This window comes from Rhea americana, unplaced genomic scaffold (assembly GCF_003343005.1).
Source record: "Rhea americana isolate MKP2758 unplaced genomic scaffold, rheAme1 scaffold_255, whole genome shotgun sequence".
Lineage (NCBI taxonomy): Eukaryota > Metazoa > Chordata > Aves > Rheiformes > Rheidae > Rhea > Rhea americana.
Genome location: NW_028186374.1, coordinates 11,709 through 33,153, shown reverse-complemented (window position 1 = coordinate 33,153; position 21,445 = coordinate 11,709). Strand labels below are relative to the sequence as shown.

Here is a 21,445-nt window from a genome sequence, read left to right as displayed (position 1 = left end):
CTGTGCTCGGCACCCGCGGAGACCCTGYGAGGGCAGGAGGAGGGGGCCCGTGGCTGGGTCCGAGCGGACACACGCAGACGGGATTTCAAGGGCACGTCTGTGCCGGCGAGAGCAACGGCCCGTCCCACCACAGAGTGACGTGCTGCCCTTCTCGGCTCGGGGAAGCRCAAAGCGGAAAGGCAAAACCCCTCAGGCGTGCCCGGCCCGCCTCTCRCCGGGGCACCTACGCCAAGCCAGGGTGCGGGGAAGAGCACGTCCACCCCGCGCAAAGCCACGCACGGCCAGCGCTGGCGCCTCCAGCGCCGCCTCCCTGCCCTCTCCTACGAACCGTCCCCGCAGGAGCTGGGGGCACCTGCGGGACAGCCCTGTGGGCATCCCCGTCCCGGGGCTCTGGTGGCGCCYGGGCTCGGGCCAGCTTAGCTCTGGCAGGAGCTCCACGCTGCAGGGCCTCCAGGTCCCGGTGGTGTCTCCCTCGGGGCCCTGCCAGGCTCAGCCCCAGGACCTCAGCAAGGAGGGGGACCAGGACCTCTCAGCAGTCGCAGCAGCGCTCAGGGCACCATTAACCCTGGGGACACAATCCRGAGTCAGTCAGCACATCCCCATCCCCAAGGGACCCCCGAGTGACACTGGGCTCCCAGCAGCTGTGGGGATGCTCTCAGGGCTCCCAGCACCCCCAGTCTCCCCAGCAGACTGCCTGGTTGGCACCCACCCTTCACAGCCAGCACTTAGAGCACCAGCTAGGACAGAGGGTGGGCATGTGGGACAGGCACAGGAGCTCGTGGCAGYGAAGTATGGGCTGAATTTGACCCTCCTGCCGACGTTGAGCTCATTGAAGGCCCTGTGGGAGTGACGGTCCTGCAGGAAGGTGCTCCTCTTCTTGGAAGAGCAGGAAAGATTCTAGTTAGGGTGGCCCAAATGACTGAGGGAGCTCACGGCCCAGCTGCACGGGCTCTGCTGGGATGCAACACGCTCCTTGTTGGCCCATCCTGAGTTGGGTCCCTGTGAAAATCACCTTTCTGCTGCCATCACTTCTCCCCACCAACCACGGGCTGCCTGCTGGGCTCTGTGGAGYGCTGGGGCTCACTCCTTGCTCCCCACATCTGCAGTCCATCAGGCAGCCTCCCCCAGGCTGTCCACAGCCCCACCACTCTCCTTCCCAGAGCAAGGCAGAGCTATGCACGGCTGCCTCATCGCTGTGCTCACCAATTCGTCCTTGAACACCCACCCTGCCCTGCCCAGAGCCAGTCTGGGCGGTTGCACCACTCTGGCGAGACAAACAAAACAAACATCTCAAAGGAGTGTGTTTGGAAAATACCGGGTTTTATTAGATAGGTTGATGTTCAAGCCGACAATTTTATCCAAACGCACATTAACATGGGCTTCTACTTGGGCGTATGTCACGGCTATGTCATTCCTTGGAAGGTGTCTGTCTGGAATGCTCTTACACAAGAAGCTCACAGCTCTGGTGTCAGGTTGGGATTTCTTAGCAAAATAAAAATACTCCCCATTCCCGCCCACCCCAATGCATTTCCTGCAGCTCTTCTCTTTCTCACTCATATCCCAGAGCTCTCCTATTAAAGCTCAGAGACTGTTGGGCTGGTCCGAGGCTATGCCACATGGGGTGGGTAAGGACCTACTGTCTTTTTTGGACTAACAGTCACTTGCGATGGCTGCCCTGGATGTGTGCTAAGATGCATTGGAAAGAAAGCATCCAAGTGCTGACATCTTCCTGAGCAACCAGGAGAGCTGGCCAGCTCTGACTTGAGTCAGCATGCTTCACAGGTAGCAAAGAAAGGGCATCCAGCCTGTCCCCCTGCTTCTGATCGCCATTGCCATCGCTTTTGCATGGAGGGGGTCAGGTGAGTGAGGGTTCGAGCGGGGTTGCAAGCAGGGCATCACGTTGGAAAGAGAATCCTAACATACGTTACATRAGAAAAAGCTTCTGACCATCACATAAAAGCCCCATCGAGGACTCTTCCATTAGTGCTTTGCTTTTGACTGTTGCACAAGGTCCTCATAAGATGAAGAGAAGGAAAAACAGAGCTGGGTGTAGATCGGAGGGAAGACAGTGAGTGCTGAAGAAAAGATAACGGAAAAGGAGAAAAGAAAGGTGACAGGGAGACAGATGGGAGCRACCTGAGAGCAGGGCGATAATGCCTTCACGTTTAAGGCCCAAATGGAGAGTTAGACCCCATCATGGGGATGGGGGGAACTTCCACTGAATGCCCCCAGATGGAGCCCATTGGCTTTGGGGGGAGGGGACAAGATTGTAAAACTGAGATGGAAAAATAAGGCACTTAGGAGTAGAAAAGTTTGATRGGCTTTGCTGTGACAATGACACACAGTGTGATGGCAGGAACAGTGACAAATATTAGCACATTTCTGTCAGTGTTTCTATTCCATTAGCTCTTAAGAAAACCATGCAAACTAGCTCGACGAAGGACAAGGAGAGGCAAGAAAGAGTGGGTGAGACAGACAGGCAGGGATGAGGAGGAGAGGGATAATATGTAAAAGAAACAAGAAAGAGTAAGAGTGAAAGAAGGTGGAAGCTCTGGGTAAGTCTGAGACCTCTGCACTGACTCACGAGTGCATCACCTCTCTCTGCGCTATCCTGGCTGCTGCTTTCTCTGACATCTCTTCCTACCTTCTCTAGTTTCCTCCAGTCCTCTCTGCACTGTGTGCAAAATCCCTCTGCACAAAACCTGCCCCTTCCCAGTATTTGAACACAGATTTGTGTCTTCTCTTCATTAGTCCAAATGCACAGTCCTACCTCAAAGCAGAGGCAAAGAGCATCCGAAGTCCCTGGGGCAGCATCCCCCTAAACTCACCTGAGCTGCTTGGGGAGAATCTTTCTTCACAGCACCCAGCCTCAGYGCTGGGGACACGTGGACCCCACAGTCAGTGTGTGGCATCAACCTTTGGCCTTAGCCTACATCCTGTTGGGCACATGGAGGCAGAGCTGCTGCCCTTCAACCCTTTCCATCTTGACAGAGCCTTGCATTTCCAGCTTTCTCTTTCACTCTTCTGTTTCCTTTGCCTTTTTCTCGCCTCACCCAGCACCTCCATGTCTTCTCGTTCCTTTCAAAGTAAGTTCAGTTTACTTTGAGCTAGGTGATGAGGCCACCCACAATCCGTTTGCTTTCGCTGCGAGGTTTCAAGGTTGGCTGTCCATGGGGAACCTGACCCTGGTCTGCTGCTTTTGAAGCAATAGTCATTCGCCTGCAACTCACAGGACTGAGCACTGATGTGCAGAGATGAGTCAACAGCTTCACAGCTAAAAATGGGTGAAGTACAGAGAACAATCCACAGAAATTTTCCAATAATATCTTAAGAAGAACAGGTTAGTGGAGGGGAAAAAATGATTTGGCTAGTAAAATGGCATTCCCTTCTCCCTTCAAACAGCAAAAAACCACAGGGATTTGACTTGGAGAAAGCATGCAACACTGACTTAAACAAGGTCAAACTGCCAAACAATTAACCCTCTGAACCCTACTGATACTCAGGCTTGACTTCCAGCATGGGATTTTTGAGGTTAATGGCACTTGCGGACACTAAACCCCCCATCTCTGTGCCAGCCCAGAGAGGGGGGACCTGCTCATAGCTCTTTGCAGGACTTTGTGACTTAGGGTGCTTCCCTTGCTCCTCCAGCAGAACTCAGCCAGTTCYGATGGCTTGCTTCCAGCCCACTTCTTGTTCTGACATGGACTTGCAAATCCCACTGCAGCTATCTGTCTGGAGCTACAAACGCCCCTGCAAACGGCCAGCTGGGAGACTGAATCCCTTCATAATGCAGGAGAAGGCTAACACCTAGGTGAAGGCTGCAGAGCTAAGCTCAGCTATTACGTGAAAGGAGAACTCCACGGGGTGACCTAAAAGTCTTTGAAAGGAAAACAAGATCAATATTTGCAGAGATCTGTAGGACTTTTTGCCTGAAAACAACAACTGTGGCCTGGCCTCTCCTACCCTGGCCAGTGTTCTGCCCTCCGGGGCTGCCAGTGGTTCCTAGGTTACTGTGTCACTACTCTCCTCTGTGCCTTCATGCTGTGCCCACTTTCTTGCTCCCTACTGGCTTAGTGCATGCAGAGGTTGAAATTCTTGTTCACACATGTGAATCTTGGCACCAGTGAAAAAGCAGCTACAGTTCTAGCTCACCACGCATTGCTCATCCTTACAGCTTAAACATTGCCTTCTATTTCAAAGAACAAAGATAAATTTCAGGAATTCACAGCTTTTATTCTCTTTCTTATGCCCACCCAACTTCCCTTGCCATTGATGTCAATGACTCAAAGTCCTCATTGTACAGTAGCCTTTGCCAGTGTGGCTCTCAAAGGGTTAATAAACCATGGCTTCTTGGACAGATAAGACATAAGCTCATTCACCAGTAGGAACACATGAATGGTTATATTACAGAACACATTATGGTTTCCTGTAGCGATTCCTTGGGGTTTCGCCACAGCCGGTAATGTCGCAGGAGAGAATGCTGGGCTTCTTCCCCAAGCCAATGCTTCCCAAGAGATCAGGAAGCTCACGAGTGATGGCCTTTTCGATCTTATCTAGGAAACATCCTCCCATGTAGGAACACTGCTGAGACAGCAGCTTAAAATTAGTGATGGGATTGATGTCGAAGAAGTCCTTGTAAGCCTCACGGTTGGGGAGGTCAAATTTGCTGACATTGGTCTTTGCCAGAATGGTCTTAAAGATAAAGAACTTGTCAGGATCTTCCACAATGTCTCTGAATACCAATTCTCCATCGCTAAAGAAGGTCATTTTGTCCTTGTAGGTTTGTAGATAGCGATCGACCAAAAGGGCGTGGATGCGCACCCGGATGGCGTGTTGGCGTATGAAGGCAATCTTATTCTCCATCCTGTTCTCAATCACCTGGTTGAGATCTTCCAGGAGTGATATCTCTTCTTTAAGGAACAGGTCCTGATGGGTGTCTGGCTGATACTCATGGGGCCAGAAGGAACTAACATACACCCTGGGTGGCTCTGTGACATTGATCAGAGGAGCCAAGCTCCAGAACAAGGCACCGTAGACTCTCATCAGCTCCTGGGTAGCCAGGCTGTCGGCTTTGTTCAAAATGATTCTGATTTGAGACTCACGGCCCTTCAGCTGGCGAAACAGCATCTCCAGCTCCAAGCCCACATCCAGCTTTGTAGGGTCAAAGACAACGAAGATAAGGTCAGCTCTGTCAATGAACCACTGGCACACATCATTGAATGGGTAACCTTGGGGAGAGGAGAGAGAGAAATCCAGCAGAAATGGCCAGCACTGGATGAATCTCTTCAGATTGAAGAATAGATAAACTTTGAGTCTGTTGTGTCTCACATCCTGTCTGACCCAGACCTATCTGGACCTCCCATACAGCACAGAATCTATTTCTCAAGTGCTGAAAATAGTTCAAAGCCTCTTGGCATGGAGATCCCTCCCTGTGTGGCTAGCGTACTGAGATTGCATGCTGATCTTGGGACCTTCATTCATGGTCTAACCCCAGCAAAGTCAGTGCAACTTTTGGCCTTACCTTCAAGGGAACCAAGGTTTCCCCCTTCATCAATGACAGAAGTTGTGGGCTGGAGAGGTCTCCATTGCTTGAAGGAGTAAATGCATTGCTATACTCAGGGAATGACAGGATTTTAGGGGAGAATTTAAGGCTTCCACCAATGGGCACCTCACTCCCACACTTGCTCCCAGAGGCTGCTTTTCTCTAGCAATGAGAGTGGAGGTCATTTCCAAGAGGTCCTCTCCTCCTCACTTGGAACTGATCTATCTCATAGACACTTCCAAACTTCCCTTTCTCCCTGCTGGTCACAGATGCCTGCTGCTCCTATGAGCAGATATCCATCATGTCACTGCTTTCCCCAGTGGGCAGTAAGTGAGTCAGCAAGCCCTGCAAATCTACCCTGGCACCCCATGTGTCGTGAAGATACTTTTCTGGGTCCTGCTGCGGCACAAGCCATTGGCAAAGCTTGTCTCCAAGAGCTACAAACAGGACACTGAATGATGGGCTGAGGCAGACAATCAACAGCCTGAGGATCACCTGGAAACATCTTGAAGAAACTCCTGTCTGTCACACCTCCAAATGACCGAAAGAGGTGGCTGTAGCTGATGATAATCAGGTATGTCCCCCAGGCACTGGCTGCTACTGTCATAGCCATGCACAGACAAACTTAACAATCCCCTCCAATGTAAGGACATACCCTTCTCGTAGCCTAGGGCTCTTCCTCACTGTACTTCAGTCATCTTTGYTATTTTGCATTGTTACAGCTTCTTGTCTTAGACGAACACAGCAAACCCCTACCTCGTTCTTGCTGCTTGCGGTTTTCAATGATGCCTGGCGTGTCCACAAAGGTGACTCGCTCCAGCAGTTTGTGAGGCACCTCTATCCCTATCAGCTTCTCCAAGAAGTTCTGCCCAAACTTTTCCAGGGGTGAGAAGGAGCGTGCGCTGTCAGCAGCCATCACGATGCCCTCAATAGTCTTCAGCTTTGGGCCGTGCATGAGGACAGTGAATTCAGAGGTGGTGGGTTCTGCCCCTGCCCAGCGACAAGATGAGCAAGAGTTGTAAAATCCATGCTGCTCACTGGAAATTGCAGCGACTCACCTGGAACTAGCTCGGGAACTCAGAAGCACCATTGCCTTGCCAAGAGATGCAGGAGGGAGGCCACGACATTCTTGCCAAGCCTCTTGAGAACATGTGAGCAGGGCTGTTTTCTGCAGGGACTAACCATTCTGGATGTGCCCTGACTGCCAAAGGTGCCCTAGAGAACTACCTCCCACTTAGCTCCCAGGAGCCCTCATTACTCCAGAACTGAGCAGGCTGCAGAAATCCGTCCTCAGCTGTGAGGTGAGACTCATGGGAGCAGAACGGAGAGAAGGGGRTATAGCTTTGCTCCTGGGAGGGTGAATTAATTGCTTCCATGTGAGCAGGAAGAAGACAGGGTGAGTTCCCCTTGCTAATGACTGCTGCTCTTGCAGCCTCGCAGGCTGCCTGCTGCACCGTGCCTATGCATTGGAGGCAGCGGGCTTTGCATTGCGGGACTGGGGGTGCTGCAGTGAGACGGGCTCTCCTCTTCCCCCGAGGAGATGGGCAGGCCCCAGGCCAGAGTGGAGATCTGCCCTGCCTTGCTCTCTRCTTGGCCCTGGAGCCGAGTGGCATGAACCCAGTGCTGGATCGCAAGCTCCCTGTCATAGCTGAGGTGGTCAGAGGGGAGTGAGGAGGAACCGCTGCTGTCACCCGCTGACCACGCGGCTGCGGAAACGCAAGCGCCAGTGTGGCCTTGGCAGAGCAACGCGGGAGCGGCGAGCGAGATACCTGTGTAGAGCTGGTAGGGGGTGTCGTCCAGTCCTAGGAGGTAGTTTATCATGGAGGATTTGCCAACGCTCCACGGTCCCAGGAATAGCACCATCGGCTTGGAAGTGATCTCCCCATCTGCAGAGAGGGGAAATAACAAGAGGAAGCGAACAAACAATAGCCGTCGCCGCCGCGCTTTTAACTCCCTGCTGTAATGAACATCCCATCTGAGAAACGCTGCAGCGCTGCTGCTTTCCAAGGGCTCGGCTAAACATCGCCCCTCGGGACGCTTTCCCGGGCCCAGCGCTGCTAGCCGTCCGCGGGCGCTGTGCCGAGCCAAGGCACGGCCCAGCGAAGCGCCGGAGACCTGCGCGCGCGCGCGGCTCGGCTCGCCGTGCTGCAGCAGAGCCGCTCGCCCGCCCAGGGCGCCCCGCAAGAGTCAGCTCGTAGCCAAGGCTGTGCAGGGGGCAGAGCTGCGGGCGGCAGCGGCAGCGGCTCGGGAGCGGGCGGGAGGGCTCCGACCCGGCTTTGCCGGGGTGCTCCCGGAGGTAATCACACCCCACTTGCTGCCCGCCAGCTGGGCAGCCTGCGTCGCTGCGGGCCCGGCTGCCTGGCCRTGCCTCCACGCGCCCCGGAGACCAGGGCCGCGGCAGCTCTGCCAGGCACGCCTGGCTGCAGCCCCGGACGGTGTCAGGACGAGAGCGTAGGGCAGGGCAGCTGCCCCTCAGCCGCTGTGCACTGGGGAAGACCCCCGTCTCCTCCCCAGCTCCCGCAGTGAGCTCGAACCTTGTCTGATGTTCTCTGAGGTTTGGCCATTCTTAGGCTATGGGAGGACTTTAAGGCCTTTTAAATTTTGTTCTGGCTTGGCTTTAGTTTGGCTGGCGTGAGTTTTGGGCTGGCTCCAGGGAGGGATTTTGCTTGAAGGCGGACACTGTAAAGCACTCCCTGGACATGCAAGGGACATGGCCATGCTGTGGTCCGGTCAACGCCTCATGCAAAAGGAGCTGGGGGGCAACCTCATGGCGCTGCACTTGGTAAGCGAGGCCTGAGCCTCGTGCTGGGCGCCTGTCTGCCGGCGCTGCGTTTCCACCAAACCCTGCCAGGGATCTGCGCCCCAGGTCATGGCTCCCAACCTCGTAAGCCAGCAGAAGGTCCCTGCTGATGAACAAGCTGAGAGTGAGGCACCAGCCCAGGCATCAGGAGAGCAAGCTCAGGCAATGGGGCAAACAACCCGGCTTTGAGTATGGGGCAACAGAGCAGGAGAATTAACTACTGGTCCCATCCCACAGTCTGAAAGTCCTGGAGTTTGCTAAAGGGTTCAAAGATGGCAGGTAAGGGCTGCCGTTGGGTCCATGAGGACTCTGTGGGGTCAGTCCTGATGCCACACACAGGGTCTGCCTGTAGCCCTGCACATAAATAACCACTACCCAAAGAAGCGATGTCTTTTCCCGGTCCTGGGGCCAACCAGCACAGAACAGCCACATGACTCCTTCAGCCCCGGGGACATTTTACATACAGCTGGCCAAGCAGCAGGAGCTCCTGGCCCATGCTTGCCCCCAAACTATGTCCAGGATGGTGGGAACCTGCTAGTCAGCTCGGGCCCCAATCAGGCCAGAAAAGGAGGTAATAACAGGACATATGGGTTCCCATTCGTGGGAACCTTCCCTGTCCCTGTTCCATGCACCACCACAGATGCAGCCAGACAGTCTGGGATGAACGTAGGCAGGAAACGGTCCAGGAGAGCCRTGTTCGTATATGCCAGAGACCAGAGTAAACTGTGATCACCCTGCCACAGTGTCTCCCCTGCGCAGCACATGGGGTGTCTGCTCTACACAGGGATGTGCCACGGCAGAGGAGCTGGACGCAGATGGGATCAGCAGTGAGAGCCCACAAATCAGGGTTCAATCCCTTGCCTTTCTGCCTTGCTGAGGGATGCAGTGCTGCAATGAGAGGCTTGTCTATGCACTACATCAGAGGTGCACCAGGAGAAGTACTGGCACCTCTGAAGACATCAGACACCTGCAGCTGCATGTCCTCCTGGGAGGCTCTCCATGAGGCAGGCCCATCCTACACTCAGGATGGGAGAAGGTCTGTCCCACTGCTGCAAGTGAGAGTTTTATGGAATGGAAGACTGGATGCCACCTGAGAAGCTGGGAGCACCCAGAGCTGAGCCTTTCCCCATGGCAAGGCAATGCTTTTGAGGGATCCTGCACTGCCTTTGGCATCCCTCCCTTCAGTCCCACTCCCAGCACAGAACTATTCTCCCTGTGATGGCCGAGAGACCGCACTGCGGCGGCTGCCGTATCACTGCTCCATGGCTACCGCCCACACATGAGCGAAGAAGCTTTCCAGCAAGCTGGGGATCCATTGCCGAGGAGGAGGGGCCTGTAAAGCCCATATGGCATTGTGCTCCAGCTCCCAAGGGTGCTGGAGAGCTCTGCATGGTGGCTCAGTACCAAACCCACCTGACCATAGGTGTAAGAGCTGGACAGAGCACGTTAGCATCCCTCTTCCCAGCTCTGCATGCCGCAAGGCCAGGCTGGGCACCACGTCTYCAGTGGTGGAGGGGCCAGGCTGTGGACAGTTCTCCGGCTGGACACCAAATGCAGGGTAGCCATGCAGCTAAATGCTTTTCTCCTCCAAAGCAGGGCAGCCACCTCCAGACTGGTGGGAATGGTCCTGACCCCTGCTCACTCCAAACACTGCCACGAACTGTGGGGCTGGCCAGCACTTGCCAAAATCAGCTCAAGGATAATGCAACAGGGTGGGAATAACCAAGAGATCAATCACATCAAACCATGCCTCTCCTTCCTTGAGGGCCCCTTCCCTGAGCTCAGTGACAACAGGGTTATGTCACTCCTGGAAGGACCAGGCCCATGCTGGCTTGCTGGAAGCGCCGCAGGGAGTAGCATCACGGGCTTCTCCAGGATCGTGCTTGCTGCTGGGCCTGGCTGGCAGTGCCCATGCCCGTGAGCGCTCCCTCTGCCTGGCTGGGCTGGGCACAGTCAGCACACTCTGCTGATTTTGTCTCCCCAAAAGCTTTGGGATCTGATTTCATGTTCTCATGTGGGACAAAAACAAATTTTGAAATCTTGGACTTTCGTTATTAATCATTCCTCCATGCCRCTGCATCACTACTGCTCTGTTCACTTGCCTGCTTTAATTGGGTTTCAGATTATTATTATTATCCCCTGTGATGTTGTGCCAGAGGTTTGAGGCGGGCCCCATGCACTCTTTCACAACATGTTCTTCTGCAGGTGTGGCTGTGTGAACACAGGCAGATCCCTGGGTCTCTGGTTCATGGATCAAGGGGATTTCTCAGGGTGCAGGATGCACTGTTTAGTGCAGTCCTGATGCCTGCCCTAATCCATRTGCCAGAGAGACAACACACCGTACYGTAGCGGGCAGCACGGCACGCAGCCCAGCTCTGCAGGGTAGCCCCTCTGCAGGGTCACTAACAGCTCAGCCAGTCCATCCCTTCCCCTGCTCTGGGTGCTGGCACCTCACGGACTATGTGGGATGTGCTAGGCACGGGATCCTTGCAGCTCTCCAGATAGCAGGCCAGCACAGTAGCTCTTGGGCTGCAGAGGATGTGAGGCCATGCACAGACCTGCCTTGCCACTCGAGAAGCCGAGCATGTCTCCCAGCTTGGAGGATGCTGACCTGCAGCCCTTTTCCCTTGCTATGTCCATTCAGCACCAGTTTGTGTCACCCTAATGGTCCTGTCCAGGGRAAAAGAGACTTCTTCCTTGACAGCTCCAGGGCAGGGATCCTGCCAACTTCGTCACTGTGGCTCTCTCCAGCCACCCTGTGGCTGCTTGCTCCCAGCCCAGCCTGGCTCACTTAAAGAGTCTGGTGTTCATTCCAGCTCAAGCCACGTCTATGGGAAAGCATATCCAGTGGTATCCGCAGAACCAGACTCACACTGGTGCATGATCAGGCCCTCCACGTGAGCAGGGGGTTTCCTCAGGCCTTGCAGCCTGTTGTGTTTCATCTGTGGTCTCGTGTAAAACAAAGCAGCTGCTTCTCTAACCAGATGGATTTCTGAGGTAAGGAACGTGCTGAGGTACCATGAAGCATCTGGCAGACAAGGCCAGGAAGATAACATCTCCCTCTGCAGAGGCTGCATTTGTCTTGTACTGTTCAGCTCTGGGGGTAGGAGCAATTTGGACAACCAAGTCGTGGCTTCTCCATGCTGCTACAGTTTGGATGCAGGATCTCTGCTCTTGGGAGGGTTATCAGCCTGACAACGAGGACAGAGAAGCGCTTCTCTCACTCAAGGAGGGATTTTTTCCTAAGGCAGTGGCTGCATGGGAGTTTGTACCGTGTTGTACGCAATGCTAGGCTGCCCTCAGGTGGGAACACTGCTGTTCCAGGGGCTGGGCTTAGTTTAGCGCCAGGCCATGTCTTCTCCTGCCTCACCCTCAAACCCAGAAGAAGTGCCTTGACATCAGCTCACCCTTGCTGGGGCAAAGATGACCCTGTTGTGTGGTCTGTCCCCAGGATGTATGGTAGAGTGGAGTACACAGGCAAAACCTCCCTCCTCTCCTGGCTTGGACTGAACCAGAGGCACAAAGGTCTTGCGCTGTCCCCAGGCCATGTGGGAGGGTTAGAAAGTCTGGGCAATCTCCCACCATCACACACCCAGCTAACCCATCCTTATACCCCAAACGCTGTCAGCGACTCTGCCTACTGCATGCCCTCATCAGCCGGAGCCCTCCGAGGGCTGGCCGGCTCACTTTTGAAAGCTTCCAGAGCCACACACCTATCTGCACAGTACCGGTGTGCCTGCAGACAGAGGGAAAAGCTGCACACGGATGTCACGGATACAGACTGTCTGTGCTTGCATCTGTGTCGTGCACCCGCTCCCTGTGCATGTACGCATATAGCATGCGTGTACATGTGTGTATGCAGCTAAGGCTGAAGATAATATAGCTATCTAACTAAGCTCTATTATAGCTGCAGTCCTTTCCAGTGCTGGCACACTGGCATGACTGGGAGCAAGGAGCCTGTTTCAGCAGGATCCTATTAGCATGGGCTGCAGGTTAGGGCACAATAGACAGAAGATGAGGTTCCCCTGTCATTTTGTTGCCTTATATTGCAGCAGGAACATTGTCCCCAAGCATAGCACTGGTCCCAGGGGAACGGCTGTGTATCTGCTGGCCCTGCCTGGTCTCTCTCTCCCATCCCCTGCTTCTCCAAGTTGGTTCTCACAGGGGGATCTTACAGCATACTCTGAGCATGACACCCAGGGAGAGGCAGCTCTGGCTCTGGAGAAGCCTGCAGCTGCCATACCAGGCTGGGCCATGTTACTGGGACAGCTGCTGCTGGGTCATTGGCTTAAACTGCAGCCGAGGGGGATAAAGGTTAGATATTTGGGAAAGTTTCTGCACGTAGGAGCCTGTAGAGCCGGAACAGATTGCCTCTGGGGGGTGGGCTCTCTGCTGTGCTCCTTGGATTCTTGCCTTGGTGTTAGAGATCCACTTACATTTGCACCCCAAAAGCCTTTCAACCATCACTAGAGGAACTTGCACAGCAGCCACTTGAGACAACCCATGAGGGAAAGATTTAAAGGCCTGGGCACGCTGGAGACTTCCAGAAAGATTCTCTGGCTTACCCTAAGGCACATAGACTCCTTCCTGCTCTATGGAGGGAAGGACGCAGTTGGGATGTAGAGCTGGGCAGAGTCAGTGCTGAGACAAGTGCAGTGATGCATACGCTGAACTCTGGAAAGTGCTGAGGACCCCAGGCTCTGGTCCGGGTAGGAGGGGGAATAAAGGGATCTAGTCAGTGACGAAGAAGTGGGGCTCTTTTGGGGCAGGTGAATAGGAAAGCTGGAGGCCAGTGAAGAGATTAGGCGGTGACTGGCAGCATGCAGGTAGCAGGCAGCAATACCAACCTGTGGCGGAGGAGCCCAGAGTGCGTCCGGGGTAAGCTGTTAGCAGCGGACACAGGGAGAGAGAAAAGGTACCATGAGTCAAAGAAGGAATGTGGCTGGCTAGGTCAGGCCCAGGCTGAAGAGGGAGATGAAGATTGGCCATGGCCTTCTGGTAGGCCATGGCCTTCTTGTAGGCAGAAAGAGCCAGCAGAGAGCCATAATGTCCAGCAGGAAAGAAGGAGTTACAGTTTGTGAGTAACAAGACCTGCAGCTACTGAGATAAGAATCAAAACCCAGTCTGCCCTGGACACTGGCAATGTAGCTTGTAGGAGCAGCCCAAATAGAGGYATCTCACACATTAGTGCTTGTCTAAGATTCCCTTCGCTCCCAAAGCTCTTGTCCCACTTAGCAGAGTTATCATCTTTCCCAGTCACATCCACCAAGCAAATAGAGCTGATATATAGGACAGCAACAAGCGTAGACAAGTGTCCTGACCGCCCCTCAATGGATGTGGTTACCTGTATCCATCTTTAAAGTGCCTGGCAGTAGGAGACCACTCTGGATATAAGCATGCTAGCTGGCATGTACACAATGATAGGGTCTCCAGCACGTACCACAGGTTGGCACGACTTCACAGCAAGTTCCTGAGCTGCGGACAGTGCCAACAGGGTGACCCCACAGTGACCAAGCACACAGGCAGACCCGACTGGAGAGGGTGCACACACACAYGCCTAAGCACACATGAGCATGATGGCAGAGCAGAGACATGCCTCAGCACAAGCTGAGCAAATGCAGCAGCTTTGTGGGCACAGGAGAGAGGGTGGCCTACAGAGGAAAGGAGATGGCACCTGCCAGGCTTAAACATACTGTAAGCAGAGGATTTCCAGGTGAATTTTCTGGGATGCACCTGAACAAGAAGCACCACGACAATTTAGAGTTGCAGGCAGGTTTACAATATGAGCACAGCCCACCTGGGGYAGATGACACTCATATGTGCTGGTGGTTTTGAGAGCTGCCATGCAGTAGAGGGGCATACTGGATTAAACTGGCCAGTGTTCATGGCAGGAAGGACCTCATTCAGCTCAAACTCTAGCTAAGGCCTACATGGCTGCAGCCCTGGAGTGGAGGCCACTGGGAAGGGAGATAAAATGGAGGGCTGCCATGTAATGGAGGGGCAAAGGTGCTAGTGATGGCACCCCTCTGTATTGACTTACACCTTCAAAGGTCATACATATTCCATGACACTCCTGCCCTGTGACTGCCCCAGCTGTCCCGCTCCTCTCTGGCCTGCTGAGCAGGCAGCTCTGCACTGTCCAGCCTCCCCTGCAGATGGAGGGGTCAGGGCAGGAGGAGAGGCTTGGGGCATCTCCCCAACGGGAGGGACCACCATTGTTTTAAACCTGCTCAGGTTGCAGGCAGGACAAGGGCTCATCCCACCACACCAAGGAAGCCAGTGAAAAGGCTTCCTCTACCCCACCGTGCTYGCATCAGGCTTGCAAAGTCAAGGGGGCTCTATGAACCAACCCTCTAACTAACCTGCAGGCTGCGCTGACTACCCTACTAATAAGGAGTTGAGAAAAGCCTTTTCTGTAGGTATTACAGACAAGCTGCTGAGTTTTGTCTCCATAGTCTGGTAGTATTTGCTAGGCCAGGGCTGGGGTTTAGAGGCTCTCATGGAGTTTGGTGGCAGGAGAAACAGCTCTGACAGGAGCAYAGCTGCTAAGTGCTGGGTTGGCTCAGGCAAGGACTGCAGGTAGTGCAGTGTCCACATATCTTTCCCCGGCTTGTAGGGTTTGTATGGCTTGCATCTTGGAAGCAGTGGCCATTGGCAAGTAGCTCTGTGATCATGTCTGTGCTGCCAGGACAGTGCTGGGCTGGGCTCGCTCAAGCCGGGAGTTGACCTGGGGGACTGTCAGCCTGAGAGGTGTGTTGTGCGGCTCTTTGTGGTGAAGTGGAATGGGCTATTAAGCATGGTTGTGAGGTAAGGCTGCTAGAAACAACAGAAGCTGCTGTCTGTGGTGAGTCCTCATCAGGAGATGAGATTGAGAGGGGCTCTGGACTGTAAAACACAAGGGTTGGAGGTCCCTTTCAGGGCCTGGGAGGGAAGAAGCCAGCAGGGGCCTGAGAACTTGTCAGGGTGCTCCCAAGAGGGAGCAGCTTTGTGGCTGCTTGGGCATAGGATGGCTGAAGTGCAGACTACAACACTGTGAACAAAGAAACAGGCTGCAGCTGTGCACCGTGGCTGGGACTATGTCCCCTGGAAGTGAATATCGGGGAGAGGGGAAAGGGCTTGGACCCCAAAATCTGCACTTGAAACTTCAAACTGTCTCCTAAACACAGTGATGCAATATGAGCTCACAGTAAATGCAGATGCTGGCATGGCCACCTTCACAGACAAAAGCAGCTTGAGGATGAAGATGGGCTGCTCCTGAACCTGTGAGCTCCAGAATGAAGATGGCTGGGACAGGTCATGGCTGGGCTGTTCTTGGTGCTTGGGTGTCTTTGCCCAAAAGGCTGTAGGGATGCACACCAGGGTATGGGGGTGACAGTGCTACAGCTCATGGCACTCATTTCCCAGGGCRCATGGTAGTGTAGTGCTAGGATATGAGGGAGGAGACAGGCCTAGCGTGGTGGGTGGGTGATGGAGCAGCTGTAGGGTGAGGCTTTGGGATGCTGGCTGCAGCATGATGTGATGCTGTGACAACTCCCACCCCTCCAGCTATCATCCCATACAGCAAGCGGACCATGGCCTTGAGCTGCCAGAAGCAGCACACAGCATGAGAGAGGCCAAGGCATCGCAAAGGCAGCAACACAGAGCTGGCYATGGGAGGCAGCTATGCAGGTCCCATGTTTTGTACAAGACCTGCTAATGCCAGCTCCAGAATCCCTACTGGTGAGTGGTGTCAACATCAAAGGTGCTCTGTATAAGAGGGGACAGGACCTGGGGTGGTGATAAGGACACTATAGCCCTATCCCTAGCCCATTCTTCTGGTCCTTGGGTCCCCCCGTGCTCCTTGCTGGGTCTAAGCTGATGATGAGACCCTGTGTGCAGATGGACYGGATGGGGATGGAGTTGTCTGAGCCCACTGACAGAACGTCAGAAGTSTGATGATGATCTAGGAGTTTGGTCTGCAATAGAGGGCACCTGTAAAATACCACTGAGGGCGTTCATTCTCTATGGAGTTGCATCCCATGGAGCCTCTGATAGGAACATGGGACTCATGCACTGAAGAAGGAGAGAGGGCCAGCTGCGAAGGGAAGGCCTGTGTGGTATGGAGGGTGAGCTGTGCCCTGCTGCGCCAGGAGCAGGGAGCGTTGCTCCAGGGTGTGTGAGGCCACAGCCCTGGGTACACTCGGGCAGGAAAGCAAAACCCTAGTATTAGGTGGGACCCTGGCATGGTGCCCTGCAAGCCTCCTCCAACAGGTGGCTGATGCAAGCATGCAGCCACTGGACACAGGCATCCTCTCCCTATCCTGCCAAGGTGCAGTTGTGGGGAATATCTGGTCCCCATGGTCCTTTTGACTCCAGTTCAGGGTGGTGCTCAAGTAGAAGCTTAACTCTGAGCAGGTGAGTTACCCCAGTAAACAGAAACCTTAGACTTTCGCTTGACCCACTTATGCTTGCGAGATGGGGCTGCCTATGTCATATGAGCCTCCTGAAGTTTGTATCTTGGGATCAGGGCTGCACTTACCTCTTCTGGGGGGATGYGAACATCACTGGAGCTCAAGCACAAGCCAATGACCATGACAAYAGAGGCCTGCTCACCTGATCAAATGTCTGTAACGGCCAAGGGGTGGAATGTCTGGGTCCTAGGACCAGTGAAAACTGCCACGCTTGAGCGATACTCTGCCCTAGTAGCTGTGTCCCATACTGAACAGGAAGGGTGCCAGTTCCAACCACCCCCAGGGAACTCATCCCCAGCCTTGAGAGATCCTAAGCCCTCTTGCCAAGTCTGCTTCACTGGGTCATAATCTGTACTTGGCATAGATACAGAGCACTGATGTTGAGCAGGTGGAGGACCTAGAGCTGGCAGGTTTCAATGCTCACCCTGCACAGATGGTCCTGACAGCAGGTGGGATAAGGCAGATGTAGGCATGCCTACTGCTTGGTGCATATGGGTGCTGGGCTCACTAGGGGGTGTTCTCCAAGCCCAGCAGGCTCCAGTCCTCTATGATGTTGCCTAAAAGCAGCCCAGTGACCTGATGGTGCTAGGGATTCCCAGTGCCCACAGCATTACCTGTGATCTCATGCTGCCTCAGCTCGTTGTATCTATAGGACTGCTCCAGAGGCTTGATGGAGGAGTGGTAGATCTTCCTCAGCCGCTGCAGTATTCCTGTAGGAACAAAAGTATGCAGACAAGTGAAAGGCAAATCCCCATAAACTTGGAGGAAGCCCTCCCAGGCCTCTGGACATTTTCTGCAGATCTTCAGGGTGACTCATCTGCAGACTGAGGGACTTCCAGCTCTGGGTTGAAACTTGGCCCAGCTAATCCCAGTCACAAATCTTGATGCCCCTCCCATGACTAATATTTCCTGCTAAGTACTGTCCCCAGCTGCTGCCAGTCATGCACTTGCCAGCAACTGAGTCCAGAAACATCTCTTAACGCTGCTTAGCACCCAGCATCCGTGATCCCAAAGGACCCTCCACCAAGGTATTTTGGGACTCCCTGCCACAGTCAGCATAGCCCCTATACCTGCTAGCTGAAAGAAAAGAGAAAAGAACTTTTCCCACAGGAGCTTGTATTATTTCCTTTCTAGTCCTGATTGTCAATGGGACTAGCAAAWTTTTTATATATATTTATATACATACACATATATATAAGCTATATTACAAATTGCCCCAAGTTTCTCTGAAGAGCGGGCAGCAGTGTGGTTGGCCTGGGCCAACCCATCACTTGCATCTTCCTGCCTCTCTGGCCTCTTTAAGTTATCTAAGGTATATTAACCCAGGAGAAGCATACAGACTGAAAAGGTAAAGGCTGTTCCTGAGGATGCTGCTAGACCTGTGAGAACAAAAACTAAAACAAAAGAAAAAAAGAAGGAATTTCCTTCCTAAGGAAGTGAAATCCCATCCATGTTGTGSAGCAGAGCAGGTTGCCAGCTCAGCTCTCACCTGGTTGTGCAGCAGCAAGAAGCCTGTCCAAAGAGACTGCCGGGATTAAGGGAGCAGGGTTTGCACAGCACACTGCCTCCCTGCTGCCCAGTCACACAGCCCCTGGCTCCCTCACCTGAGAAATCATCTGCAGGTTTGTCTTCATTCAGCTTAAGGGTGCTCTCCAAGTGTGACCGGTCTCGCTTGGTTGTCTCGCTGGCTTCTTCAACCTCTTCTGCAGGAAAAGGCAAGAGGACTCATTAGTGATGGATTGAAAGGGGAAAGGTCCGCACGGAAGCTCACACAAGCTACTGCCGGGGAGAAGGCGCTGGGGAGCATGCCCACCCCGAGCCTGGAGATGCGCCGAGTGCGTTGGCCCGCTGCTCAGTTTCTGTTTTGCAAACACTCCTCAAGGCTTCGCTGAGACTGCCAACGGCTGTGGCAGTCGGGCGAAGCGTCACGGGCAACTAACTGTTTGGCTCTGAGGAGGGGCCAGCAAGGGAATCACGCAGTGTCTCCCGAGGGAGTGCTGCTAGCGGGGAATGCGAAGGACGTGCCTGGAAGGGGTTCTCCGGATTCGGGCCRTTGCATAACGGGCGGCTGGAGCACGCGCTGCACCTGCTGCCGCTGAGGCCTCTGCCCTTCCTGGCGCTCCAAAGACCCCGGAGCCTCTCCAGTGCTTCTCCCTGGCAGCTGCCTGCGCTCCAGCTTCAGCTTCTCCATGGGAGCGTGGCTAAGCCTTGACTTTTGCCTCTCTCTGGTCTGCTTTTCCTGTCCATTYCCCCCAAATTACACATCAAGGTGGAGAGGTATGGTCATGCAAGGCCTGGGCTGATTCGCAGAAGATCAGCCAACCAAACCTTGCCTTTGCCAGCCTGGTCCATGGCCGGCTGCCTCACCCAGTCTCACGTCTGCAAATTCCTTTCCCTTCTCCCACCTCAGGTCTGCCTTCTGTCGGGCTGCGAGCCCTCTTGGGGTTGGGGTCTGCCTTGTGCGCTGGGGCCCTGCCTCTGCACAGTACAGCAGGAAAGTGGTCCTGGGGACCGCGCTGCTCTGTGCCAAAGCCCAGGAGCACAACGCGGCTGCCTCCACCTAGGATAGATACACTCATGTCCCGGAGACGTGGGGAGAGAGGAGTCCTTGCTCTGGGCACGCTAGTGGAGGTGTTACACACTAAGGGCCCGGTACACCTCCAAGTGCTTTTTGATAGCAGGAGGCAAATTGGGCCGTAGTCAGGTTTTTCAAGCAGGTCTGTGAACAGATGTCCCCAGCTTGCTGGGCTGTGTTGGGCTATGGGCCCCCTGGCCAAACGTGGCACCTTCCAGCTCTCGGAGGGGCCCAAGAGTCTCCTCTGAATTTTTCYCAAGTGTCGGGTGGAAGAAGACCTTTTTGACCTGCCAAGTAAAGCCGCAGAGACCGAGCTGGGTTTCCCTTTTGGCACAGACGTGAACTCACTGAGCTGAGACATTACAGAAGGAAGCAAAAAAGATTCAGCCGAGCCCAAAGGTTGCTGCCTGTCCCRCAGGCCAAATTCCACGGGCGTTTCTAGCAAAACCTGGGGGCTCGTCCTTCCTTAGCTAGCCTGCCTCTCCGTGACCGGATGCACCCTKCCCGCGGCCAGAACAGCGGTCCGAATTAGCTCTTTGGCTCCTTCCTTGTGAAGGCAAAGGCTGAGGGCCTGCGGGCAATGAGCAAGAAGCCCACCAGCCCAGACAGCATCTGGCCCGTGTGCCAAGACCACGGGGGGTTTTGTCCGGAGGAGCCTTAGGGAAGAGGCTACAGGTCCTTTAGCAGGTCTGTAGATGCTGGAAAGGGCCTGAGGGAAAGGGAGGAATTCTCATCCGTGTCCGCAGGAGATGGGAAGAGAAATGATGGGCTCAAAGCGCAGCGCGAGAAGCSTTGGCCGGCCTTGATGTCGCTGCGAATAGCACCTGCGTTGCAGGCCCACACGGGCTGCCRCCTGCGCCGTCGAGCCCGCGGGGCGGCCGGCCCGGCCGTGCAGCAGTTAGGGGCGGGCGCGGGAAGCACAAGCGTTAGGAGAGGGCCATGCACTAGGCGCAGTTTAATGGGCCAAGCTCAGCTCCGCCGGGTTGATAGTAGGTCACTGTGGCCGCCCTCGGCTTGCTATGCTATAGGCACACCGACAAGAAAAGTGTCCAACCTATCTGGCCGGGCTGGGGCTCGGCGGCGGCAGGAGGGGCGCTGCGGCCAGGCGGGCTCTCCGCTCCGTTCAGCGATGGCTCGGCTGCAGGTGGGTTTTCTCCTGCAGGCGGGTTTTCTCCTGCAGGTGGGTTTTCTCCTGCAGGTGGGTTTTTCACTGCTTTCGGGCTGTTGGGGCCGGCGTCCGGCTCCACGTCTCTGCAGGGCGGGTGGCGGCAGCTGGCAGCGCCGGCTGTGGCTTCTCCCTCGCTGGTGGCTGCGTCTTCACCATGGCCGTGCTCCTCTGCAGCTCTGGCCGCTTCCTTGTCACTTCCGTCAGCTCCTTCCTCGGGCTCCGCTGCACCAGCACCCTCCTCCTCGGACTCTCCCTCTTCCTCCGACTCTTCATCCTCCTTGGACTCTCCTTGTTCATCTCCCTCTTCCTCGGACTCTCCCTGCTCGTCGTCGTCTTCCTCGGAGCTCTCCTTGTCCCCTTCTTCTCCCCGCTCAGGAGCGGACACTGCTCCGGGCTCCTCTGTTTCCTTCTCCTTGGGCTGCTCCTCGGAGGCCCCTTCTCCGGGGCCAGTGCCTGCGTCGGACTCCCCAGCCCCGGCCGGAGGCCTGCTMCCCTCCTCTGCGCCGAAGCCATCTTGGTGCTGCTGCAGGCAGCGGTCGCCCGGCGTGGCCGGCTCCCCCTCCGCGGCCGAGCCTTGTGCCTCCTCCGCAGCGGTCTCCTCCGGCCGGCTGTTCCCCGGCCCCGCAGCCTTGCTCAGGCCACCGGCCGGCTCTTCCTCCCCGTGGCCGCCCTCCTCCTTGCCGCTGCCGGCCGGGGCGGAGGCGTTGGTGCCGCCGCCGGCGTCTCCGTCCTCCCCGGGGCTGGCGTGCTCTGGGCCAGAGCACGGGGCGTTCACGTCGGCGGCCGCCCGGGCGCCGCGCGGCCGCCCCGGGGCCGCCGCCTCGCTGCCGGCCACRCAGGGGAGCAGCACGGTCTTCTCCGGGGCGTCGGCGTCAGGGACCCCGTCCTTGTCCTCCGGGCTCGGCTCCCC

General features: G+C 55.3%; 1 protein-coding gene across 1 annotated transcript in view; it reads right to left on the bottom strand.

The window, feature by feature from the left end:
* Positions 1 to 1,299: 1,299 nt before the first annotated feature.
* Positions 1,300 to 21,445, bottom strand: part of SRL (sarcalumenin) — a 30,458-nt gene continuing 10,312 nt past the window's right edge. Inside the window, exons 2-8 of the mRNA XM_085307242.1 lie at positions 20,422 to 21,439; positions 18,397 to 18,495; positions 17,407 to 17,502; positions 13,190 to 13,225; positions 7,312 to 7,428; positions 6,299 to 6,532; positions 1,300 to 5,228 (exon numbers count right to left, since the gene is read on the bottom strand). Coding sequence (XP_085163368.1) covers positions 4,417 to 5,228; positions 6,299 to 6,532; positions 7,312 to 7,428; positions 13,190 to 13,225; positions 17,407 to 17,502; positions 18,397 to 18,495; positions 20,422 to 21,439 — 2,412 coding nt within the window. The 3' untranslated portion in view covers positions 1,300 to 4,416. The remainder of the gene's footprint in view (positions 5,229 to 6,298; positions 6,533 to 7,311; positions 7,429 to 13,189; positions 13,226 to 17,406; positions 17,503 to 18,396; positions 18,496 to 20,421; positions 21,440 to 21,445) is intronic.